Genomic DNA, 11,726 nt, shown 5'->3' on the forward strand with positions numbered 1-11,726 from the left:
TTTTTAAACAGTGTTAGTTGTGAGCATTTGTGTTCTAAAAGCAGTGAGAAAAAAGCAGTAAGACAATTCAGAACTGTTTTGCTCACTGTGGTTTCAAGCATTCAGACTTGGAAATGCCAGCAAAGGCCGGAGTGAAAATGAAACGATTTCACTACTTCAACATGTTAGGAACTATGAACAATTTGAAGGTATGACAACAATCGTCTTCAATGTTACCTTTGATCCCCACCGGACACACAGCTCTCACCTGTGGCTCCAAATAGCTGTTTGCATGTGCCATGACCACACCCCAGTACACCACTTTGACAGGCGAGTTAAACCAGGTGAGGGTAGCCACGGGTCTCATACTCCAGTGAGATCGGGACATGACTGCCCTGGCGTTCAAAGGCAGCTCCAGCAGTCTGGGTGGATATGATCTACAGTGAGATCCAAAGGCCAGGACACTATGTGGAGATCGAAGGGCATGACAAGGCACAGAAGAAGTCACGGTTATCCAGTGCAACCAGGGAAGACCCCGTCTACTGGTCCCACTGGACCCGGATCTCTGAGGTCGAGAGAATGGAACTGCCCTGATTCAACAGCTTTTCCCACTTTAAAAACTCTCCAGCACAGGTCTCCTGTCATTCTCTGATATGAAGGACAACCACCAGTAGTAATAATATTGGTGGTGTTCTAATTGGTTCTGTATTTAATTTAAATATATCGTTTGTTGGACAAACGGTTTGTTTTTTTAATACTTTTAAAAAACTATTTCCATGAAACTTTAGCTAACTGGGGAGCCCGTTTATTGGGACAAAATATACAGCTCCTAATGTGTCTTAATTAACTAGAATCCACTGTACAGTATATGAAACTAAAATGGAACACTTCACACTCTTCCATAATGTTCCATCAGCCTTGTTCTTGCCCACCACAGTCCAATGGCATTCCCACTGAACAGCAGGGGAGGCTCAAGGGCCTTAACGGCCTATTCCTGACCCCAATTCCACACAGTCCCATATGCAAGGCACCACTGTTGTTGGAAGAATCTCAGATGGCAATCAGGAGGCTTTTGGTAATGAGACAGATCAATTGCTTGAGGTGTCAGCAAGACCAAGGGTCTGATTGTAGGGGAGGGTGAGAACACACCATCCCTCATCGAGGGGTCAGCAGTGGAAAGGGTGAGCAGCTTTAAGTTCCTGAATGTCAATATTTCAGAAGCCAGTGCATTGATGCAATCTGAAGGCAGCATGCCACCGGTTCTACTACATTAGGAGTTTGAGATTTGGCATGTCACCAAAGACTCTTATAGATTTCTAAAGAATTACGATATAGAGCACTGCATCAGAGTCTGGTATGAAGCCTCCAAAGCACAGGATCACAAGAGGCGGCAAAGGTTTGCAGACTCAGCTAGCCCCTTCACAGGCACGAGGATATCTTCAAGATGTGATGCCTCCAGAAGGCAGCATCCATTATTAAGGACCTTCACAATCCAGTCATGCCCCTTTCTAGTTACTACCATCAGCGACGTGGTACAGGGAGCCTCGAGACCCACTTTCAATATTTTACCAACAGCTTCTTCTGCTCTGCTATCTGATTTCTGAACAGTCATGAACACTGCCTCATATTTCCTTTCCTTCAACACCATTATCTTTGTAACTTCTAGAGTTTTCTGTCGTGCACTCTATTGCTGCTGCAAAATAAAACTTCACATCACGTTGGTAAGAACAAATCGGATTCTGACATTAGCTTAACCTTTACATTTCGGTGTGGGTGGACGTGTAGGAGCCTTCAGCTACACTGAAAGGGCATATTCAGGGAACGAAGCGTAACCGACCAAAGGGGGAACGATCATGTGTAGCAGTTGCCTGTCACAGGGAGGAGCCATGGCAGCGCGAGCTGCTTCTGCAGTATTTACAGTGCCCAACACTCCAGTAATGAGATACAAGAGAGGTCATCCCTCTTCCTGCACAACACTGTCTTGTGAACTCCTTCCTGTTGGAAGTTGAGATGGAAGCCAAAATTCCCAGAGGAAGAATGAAAATCACACCAGCTCCAGTCAAGAGCAGATCATATGACAGGTGAGTCATGCCAGTCCCCCCCCCCCGTACTCTTCTCTGCCAATCCAACAGCCCACCCACAGATATTCCCCACCCTCTGCACCCCAGCAACCATTCCGTGATTGGCTTAACCACAATCCTGATGCTTGTGGGGGAAATTCTGGCAACTTAATTCATAAAATAAACTGATTGTCACAGTGAATTAAACAGATGAATCCTAACACTTTGCACCTTCCAGGGTTTTGTAACTTTTCTCTGAACCAGAGGATCTGTTTAAAATAGGGTGCTCGTTGCAAAACACTTGGAAAACAGAGTTTACTTATAGCTCAGTGTAGTATGTCAACCCTGTCAACAAGACAAATACCAACATCAGTCCCACAATGCTGTAAACATCCTGGCCCTCGCACTTAACTTGCCAGGTTATGAATTTGATATTCTGTCAACAAGACAACCCAGCACAGCCCATCAGTCTCACTCAGTTGTTAATGGCATTCCATTTAGTTTTCCTACTTTATCTAGATATTATAAAAATAGCGATGACACGATTAACCAAAAATTCAGAGTTTCCAATGGTATTTATAATCCACTTGACCTGGCATAATGTATTTCCGACATTACAACAGTCTGTATCAGAAATACATCATTGTCTGTAAAGCCTCCGGGACCTTCTGGGTCAAAGGACCCAGTAAAGTTACAAATTCTCTCTTCCTCTGGTGTGCTACAGCAGGAGCCATTGGTCTCGGATTGCACTGTGGTGTAAGGGGAGAAGTGTCTCGGGGTTTCGATGTACAGAAATGTTTCCGAAACCAGCTTGTGCTTCACAACTTCAAACAACGCTACTGTTTCTTGGCATAATTCAATTTTAACACTCCCCAGCTGAAATAAAGAAGCTTGAAAACGTGCCAGGCTTGGATCTATTGGTTAAGACACCAGTAACATTATCCTGGTTTTCCTCTCCAGCATTCTATTGATGTGGATTTTCAGCAACTTCTGTCTGCGTCACAGTCCCATTACAATGTTGCCATTGGCTGTATGCCCCTCTCATTCTTCTCCTCTTCTTACCCTCCTCAGGACAGGTCAATTATCAACAACTTCACAGCACCTCCAACCGTGACATTATTTACCTCCGTCCTAGACACAGACCTTCCTGCTACCCTTCACTTTTCCTACACCTCAAAACATGTTTACTTCCTCAGTTCACCAGTTCAGAGTACATCAAAACAAATACATGTCACCATTTACAAACCTGAGATTCATTTTCATGTGGGGAATCATGGTAAATACAAGAAGCATCATAGAATCAATGAAAGACCCTAAACAACACCACTGACAACCAATGTGCAAAGTCAATAAAGTGTGCCAATACAAAAATAGAGAAAAATTAATAAGCAATAAATATCAAGAACACGGGATGAAGAGTCCTTGGAAGTGATTCATAGGATGTGGGAACATTTCAGTGATGGAGCAAGTGTAGATGACTGAAGTTATCCCCTCTGGTTCAAGAGTCTTATGGTTGAGGGGTAGTAACTGGTGGCGTGAGTCCTGAGGCTTCCTGATGACAGCAGGGAGAAGAGAACATGGCCTGGGTGGTGAGGGTCCTTGATGATTTCCTGTGACAGTACACTGTGTAGATGTGCACAATGGTAGTGACGGACTGGGCTATGTCCACTTCTTTTTGTGGGTTTTCCATTCAGGGGCATTGGTGTTTGCATACCAGGTCATGATGCAGCCAGTCAATATACTCTATAGAAGTTTGCCACAGTTTTAGATGACATAACCAAACGTCACAAACTTTGAAGAAAGTAGAGGCACTGCCGTGTTTTCTGTGTGCTGGACCCAGGGCAGATGCTCTGAAATAATAACACCAAGGAACTTAAAGTTGCTGACTCTCTCCACCTCTAAGCCCCCAGTGAGTACTGGCTCATGGACCTCTGGTTTCCTCCTCCTGTAGTCAATAATCAGCTCTTTGGTCTTGCTGACTTTGTAGTTGTATGGCACTGCTCAGCCAGATTTTCAATCTTCCTCTTATATGCTGATTCATCACCACCTTTGGCCAATGATAGTGCTGTTGTCAGAAAACTTACATATGGCACTGAAGCTGTGCTTAGCCACTGTCATAAGTGTAACATGAATAGAGCAGGGGGCTAACCACACAGCCTTGTGGTGCACCTGTGCGGATGGAGATTGTGTTGTCAATCTGAACTGACTGGGGTCTGAGAGTGAGGAGACTAGTTTTGAGGGGATTATAGAATTGAATGCCAAGCTGTAGTTGAGAAAGAGCTTCCTGAAGAGCCAATAAAATGGCGCAACCCTTCTCAGGCAAGAGTTGATAGGTTTCATCACCAACCTCTCAAAACACTTCATCACTGTGGATGCAAGTGCTACAGGATAATAGTCATTGAGGTAAGTCACCACATTCGTCTTAGGTACCCATATAACTGAAACCTGCTTACAACAGGTGGGTACATTAGACAGTCAAAGCTAGATGTTAAAGTTGTCAGTGAGAACTCCAGCCAGTTGATCAACACAGGTCTTTAGACTTGACCAGGTACCTCATCCGGGTTGGATGCTTTCTGTAGGTTCATTGAACAAAGGTATTGAACTTGTCTGGGAGCAAAGCCTTATTGTCACCTATGCTGCTGGGTTTCCCTTTGTAAGAGTTAATAGCATTCAAGCCCTGCCACAGCTGTCCAGCATTCTTCAGTGATTCAAGTTTGATTCAGAATTGTCACTTCACACATGAGATGGCTTACTGGAGATCGTACCTGGACCTCTCATTTTTAATTTGGTTGCCAGACCTGATTGCCACTGATCTGACCCTCAGCAGACTGTGGATCTCATGGTTCTGGTTAGAGAAGATTACGAATGATTTTGTGGGGACACACTCGTCCACGACTGTTTTTATAAAGTCCGTGACAACCATGGTGTATTCATTCATATCCTCTGATGAGTCTTTGAACACAGCCCAGGCCACCGACTCGAAGCAATCTCGTAACCGCTCCTCTGCCTCCTGCAACCACCCCTTTGTTGTCCTCACCTCTGGAGCCCTGCCTTTTAGCCTCTGTCTGCATTCAGGTCAGAGAAAGACAATCGGGTGATCAGATCTCCCGAACTGCAGCCTAGGCATGGAACTGTAGGCACTCTTAATCATAGTATAGCAGTGGTTGAATGTGTTGGACCCCGGTACTGCAGGTAATAAGCTGATGATAATTGGGCAGAAATTTCTTCAAACGAGTCTGATTAAAGTCCCCAACAATGATTTGAAAGGTGTTGGGGTAGGTTGTTTCTTGTTTGCTGACAGTGGCATTCAGTACCTCAAGTGCCTGCTTAACATGGGCATTCTGAAGAGGAATTTAACCCTAATCCCAGTACCTACACCTGAAGCTAACTGCTCCTCTAACCCTCCATCCACAGATGCTGCCTGACCTGCTGAATATTTTCCATTTTAATTTGAGAAGTACAGATTTTTATTGTGCACTATAACCTGGTATTCCCATAAATACTTCAATAAAATCCACATTCAACTCTTCAACATCTCAAACTTTCTACAGATCTAATGAGAAAGAAAGGCTTGCTTTTACAATGTATCTCACTGTACTTTATGTTAAAGTACAACCCTTGCTTTAATGTAGGAAAGGGCAACTCATTCAGCGCAAGTGTGGGCACCATGGTAGTGTAGTAGTTAGCACAATGCTTTACAGTACCAGAGACCCAGGTTCTATTCCCACTGCGGCCTGAAAGGAGTTTGTATGTTGTCCCCATGACTGTGTGAGTTTCAGTTTCATCCCACAGTCCAAAGGCGTACAGTTAGGAGGTTAATTGGTCATTGTAAATTGTCCTGTAATTATGCTAGGATCAAACGGGGAGCTGCTGGGTGGCGTGGTGGAAGGGCCTATTCCGAGGTGTATCTCAATAAACAAACAAACCAACTCCCACAGGCAGCAGCGAGGTAGACGAGTGAGTAAGTTGTACTGGCCGGGGATAAATTAATACTGACACACTGGGGAGAGCTGCTTACTTCCTACAATAGTTCACTACACAGCCGGCAGGGTCGTAGCTTGAGTGCAGTACCCTAGTGGTCATGTACAGGAGCCTTGGGCTCAAATGCAGAGAGAAGAATTTGAATCTTCCTGTTCTCCTGTAGGGGGAACTGCTACAACACAGTCATGCTGGCTGCAAGGTTAAAACTGCAGCAGGAGAACTGCAAATGGGAATCTGCACATCCTCCCCGTGGATGCGAGGGTTCTCTCCAGGTCTTCCCGTTTCCTCCCACAGTCCAAAGATGAACTGGGTAGCTTAACCGGTCATTGTAGATTGTCCGGTGATTAGGTTAGGGTTAATCGGGGTTGTAAACCGTCCTGTGATTAGGTTAGGGTTAATCCGGGTTGCTGGGGTAGTGTGGCTCAAAGGGCCTATTTGCGCTGTACTGCTAAATAAATAAATATTACAGGGAAATGAACTGCGGAGGGGACAGGATTACTCTGAGACTCACTAGGCCAAACAGCCTTCTTCCCTTGCCACTGGAAAACAGGACAAAATATTTAAAAACTTCCCCCATGTGAGTGTTCACTAGCAATGACATGCTTCAGAGTGCATGGGATTCCAGACCTCCATCAGTGATGTGTCCAACATTCGGACACAGCCTCGCAGATGCTGTGGGAGATTTATTGCTGAAACAAAGCTGCCAATAACCAGCAAGCCAACTTCATCTTAAAACTGCGCCACACCTAAGCTGAGGCACTGGGTTAACTCCTTGAGTTCTACAACAGAGATGTTCATTTTAAAGAAAGAAGCTGTTTTTCTTTGCCAGTTGCATGTTAACGATTGTAGAATTCCACTGCTCTGGTGAAAATACCTGCAGCCGTGCTTCGACAGTGGCCACAGTTCCAGCTGACTGACAAGTGCAAGCAACACTCGAGTAATAGTTCTCCAGTTCCACTGCCCATTCTATCCGAGTATTACAGTTACCTCCCCTTCCCACTACCCACTCTATCCTCGAGTATTAGTTACTTCCCCTTCCCACTGCCCACTCCACCCGAGTATTACAGTTACCTCCCCTTCCCACTCTGAGTATTAGTTACTTCCCCTTCCCACTGTCCACTCTATCCCTGAGTATTACAATTACCTCCCCTTCCCACTGTCCACTCTATCCCTGAGTATTACAATTACCTCCCCTTCCCACTGCCCATTCTATCCCTGAGTATTACAGTTACCTCCCCTTCCCACTGCCCACTCTATCCTCGAGTATTACAGTTACTTCCCCTTCCCACTCTGAGTATTAGTTACCTCCCCTTCCCACTGCTCACTCCTTCCCTGAGTATTAGTTACCTCCCCTTCCCACTGCCCACTTCATCCCTGAGTATTACAATTACCTCCCCTTCCCACGGCCCATTCTATCCCTGAGTATTAGTTACCTCCCCATCCCACTGCCCACTCCACCCAAGTATTACAGTTACCTCCCCTTCCCACTCTATCTGAGTATTACCTCCCCTTCCCACTTTATCCCTGAGTATTAGTTACCTCCCCTTCCCACTGCCCACTCCACCCGAGTATTACAGTTACCTCCCCTTCCCACTCTATCTGAGTATTAGTTACCTCCCCTTCCCACTCTATCCCTGAGTATTAGTTACCTCCCCTTCTCACTGCCCACTCTATCCATAAGGTTCCCCATTCTCACATTTGAAAGTAATAATACTTTTCTGGGATCCACCTGCAAACTGACTACACCTTCCTCTCCTTCACAAATTATCGAAGCTTTTCACACCACAAGTAAATGGCACTGTAAAATTGGTTACTCTCATGAAGCCAACAACATGAACAAGCAATGCACAGCCCCACCATGATAAAAAAAACACAGGGGTGCTGAAATTGAGGTCTGAGAACTCCACAGCTCACTATCAGCTACCCTGATAAAGTGTGATCAGTGAATTTGAAACCTTCCAAGTCAGCGGAGATCCACTCTTGAAAACCATCGTACATGGGCAACATTGCAAACAGCAGCTGTGGCCCAGTCTCCCAACACCACAGGAACTGTCCAAAGTTTAGCTCCATTTTGCCCACCAGCTGCCACCATTTTGGTCACACAGAGTCAGAGGGCACAGAAACAGGCCCTTCGGCCCAAGATTCTCATCCAATCTAGTCTCATTTGATTGTGTTTGGTCGATATCATTCTAAACATTTCCTACTCATGTACCAGTCCAAGTGTGCTTTAAATGTACTGTGCCTGCCTCAACCACTTCCTCTAGCAGCTTAATCCATGCAAGTACAACCCTCTATGAAATAAAAAAAACCCCTGAATTTCCCATTATATCTTCCCCTCTCACTTTCAACCCACGTCCCCGGGAAAAAGACAGTGCATTTACCATATTGATGCCTCTGATGATTTTTATAGACCTCTGTAACAGGGGCTCCCAACAACCCCTTGCTTATGGCATAAGAAAGGTTGGGAGCTGCTGCTCTACAAGATCACCCTTCATTCTCCTACACTCCAAAACCAGCCCTAGCCTGCCCATCTTCACTCTATAACTCAGAGTCCTAGCAATATTCTTGTCAGTCTTTTCTGACTGCTTTTCAATTTACTAATCCTTCCTGTTGTAAGGTGATCAATACTGAACTCCATGATGCAAGAATAGCAGAATTGCTGCCCAATATCAATGAGTCCCAGTTAATCAGCCTACAGTAGATTCAGGCTTGAAGGAGGGTGTAAAGACCCAGGGGTGGGGAACACCAAGAACTGAGACCCAGAGACAGCTGTTCCACCCAATACTCCCCATAGGTCACATCCCAAACTGCTCCATCACAACAGCATTCAGCATTAAAACAATGGGTTCCACTGACAAAACATCTGCACATGCAAGCTGACACACTGCTCCCTCTGAAAGCACTTACAGATCCCAGTTAACTCATTCCTTCCTGCAGGCACTCCAACCTCCAGCTTCTCTCTAACAGCTTGCTGCCGTCCTTCAACAGTGGCTCGACCACACTTACTCAAAGGAGCACCATTACTGAGAACCAACTCACGTCTCATTAAAATAAAAGTGCCAAGTTGGCACTTCTACTCTCCAAAATTTGCCCACTTGCCTAGCTAGCAAGAACTACAAACTTGCTGGTGCTCACTCCCCTGCCTCTGCTGGGTTTGCAGGGTATGAAAAAAAACAAGCAGCCAAATTGGACCCATCCTGGAACAGATGCGGGAATAGTTTTTAAATAAACTAGCAGGGAAGTTAGTACCTGGGCACGTAGGAACAATAGGCTCTACAGTACAATGCAGAAAGGGTTGAGTTACAGACAGTGCATTTTCAATGCCTAGCTAACACATCCACACTCACATAGGAGTGCAGTGCAGGGGAAATATATAAACAATCACAGCAAGAAGTGCCCTCAGGCAACAATACCAACGCAGAGATGAAACAGGACTACTTCTGAAGACATTTCCTGAGCACCAACCCATCAGTGCAGATGGAGCAGGTAAAAATGACAACAAGTGTGCAAAATTTCATCTTGCACCACCCTGCAGAGAAACGAGCAGAGACCAGGCTAGAGAAACAGACCCTTCACCCCAGCACATCTGTGACAGACATGATGTCAATGCAGGTGGTCCATACCCCTCCATTCCCTGTTTGTTTCTGTCTGTCCAAATGCTTCAAGCACCACTTTGTACCACTCCGGCAGCACTTTCCAAACACAAACCATTCTCCGTAAAAAAAAACAAATGCCTCAAATCTCTTCTCCTCCTCTTACTTTAAACCCATGCCTTCAGTATTTGATATTTCCACCCTGGCAACAAGACTCCAACCATCTACCCTTTCTATGCCTCATAATTTTATATCTTTCCCTGATCAAAAGACTGGCATTCCTTCATTCCCAACACAGCTTTATGATACCAGGTGTCAGATGGTTAAATTGAGTGTGTCACTTTTGATTTAATTTCCCCAACATGAATCTTTTCATTGCTTATTAAGAAGTTAATGTGGAACATTTCCATCGCCCCTCCAGGCAGTACCTCCCAGATCAAAACTTGCTGACTACAGCTTTCTATTGCATTCCTTTGCCTATAACATTCTAGATTTTTGCCCAAAACCCTTTCCCAAATACGGAAAATGGATTTTTAAAAAATCCCTGGTGCACAGCCATCACCCAGGCTTTTTAGGACTAAGCAGCAAGGGAGGGTGCAGCACTTAATTCACTATGTTAAATAATATTTCAATAGATTAAACCCACTGATTCCCTGTGGGTGGAGAGGAAAACAGTCAGGGTGTGACCTGCCATCTCAAAAAAGATCAGAAATTCCTTCTTCACCAAGGGAAATTAAATTCATTATTTAAAAAATACACGGCCAGTCAGAGAATCAGATAAATACCGTAGTTCCAGGTTGTAGCCTGGTCTTATTGTAAGGGGAACAATGCACCGGCTATGAGCAAAGGGCAGAGGACGATGGATCTTAAACGAGGGGCTGTGACCCGGGTCTACACTGAATGATTCCAAATAATTCTTGCTCGATAAACCGCCTACTTGAGCACCCAAATTTCATCAGCGCGTCGGCAAATCCAGTAAAAAAAATGTCTGGGTAATCTCCATTTGTGTATTGAAAGGAATTATTATTGCTGTTCTTCCCACTGGAAGCAATAACTAAGGAGAAGGACGGGTAGCTGCGGACTGCGAACCGAAATGTTGACACGTTAATTAATGTCCAGGAGCAATACCGACCGACACCCACAAGGTGAATGGCCGCCTGCCCCCACCCCCTCCGGCGGTCAATAACGGGCTGCGAACACGACCCAGCCCTGGGAAGGAGCAGCAGCGGTGTCGCCTGCACACCAGCTAACTCTGCTGGGAGGGAGGGCCACTCGGCCCCTCGCTAGCATGCTGGTTCCCTAACCTCAACTGCGCAATAGATCCCATTCCTTGCCCTGTGCAACCTCGTCCAATGCCCAGCCCTATTCCAATTTTTCCACCACTACCATCTTTGTGCAGAGGGATATGAAAGGAGCGCCCCAGAGAGGGATGAGGAATCTGCCACCTCCCGGTTGGTGTGCCGGACAAGGGAACACGCGCGGCTCTCTCACCAAAGTAGACGGTCTTGTCGCACTTGGGACATTTAGACGCCATCACGGCCGCTGTCCGCCCTCGCTCGTCCCGCTAGCCCGCCGTACTGACACCCACTCTCGGCGCTCCGGGCGCCACCCGCCTGCTCCGGCTCCCGCCCCCGCCCCCATAGCCACCGCTCATTGGTCAGAGGCCCCGGCTCCCTTCTCCTGTCCGTCGCCTATTGGCCACCACCACCGTCTGTCGATCGCGGAGCCGCCCCCTCCTTCTCCCGCCCTCCCTCTCCCAGATCTGGTCCTTCTGGGGAGCAGTAACTGTCTCTAGTTCCACCTGTTCCCCGACTGACTCCCCATACCGACACCAGCAGCCGCCCACAGAATACTCCCTGCAGCATTTAAACACATTTATCATCCGACTCATGGGACAGTGCGCGTTTTAATCATGTTTCCACCGAGAATGCACCGCTAAAGGATGGAGCAAGCAGATTGATCCCAGAACAGGGCTGGTATTACTAGGGCTGTCATATCTTTGATGCATTCACGCATTGTAGGCTTACTTGCAACATCGAGAAAAATGTGCAATAAGAAGAAAGCCGAGAATGGCTGGTTGCAGGTTTGGAGCGCAGTGGGAATGCGCAGCATT

General features: G+C 46.2%; 1 protein-coding gene across 1 annotated transcript in view; it reads right to left on the reverse strand.

Moving 5' to 3' along the window:
- The window catches only part of LOC134349447 (cysteine-rich protein 2-like), a 53,673-nt gene extending 42,433 nt beyond the window's left edge, over positions 1–11,240 (reverse strand). The window contains exon 1 of the mRNA XM_063053768.1: positions 11,105–11,240. Coding sequence (XP_062909838.1) covers positions 11,105–11,147 — 43 coding nt within the window. The 5' untranslated portion in view covers positions 11,148–11,240. The remainder of the gene's footprint in view (positions 1–11,104) is intronic.
- Between the last annotated feature and the right edge of the window lie 486 nt (positions 11,241–11,726).

The sequence above is a fragment of the Mobula hypostoma genome, chromosome 1 (assembly GCF_963921235.1).
Source record: "Mobula hypostoma chromosome 1, sMobHyp1.1, whole genome shotgun sequence".
NCBI lineage: Eukaryota > Metazoa > Chordata > Chondrichthyes > Myliobatiformes > Myliobatidae > Mobula > Mobula hypostoma.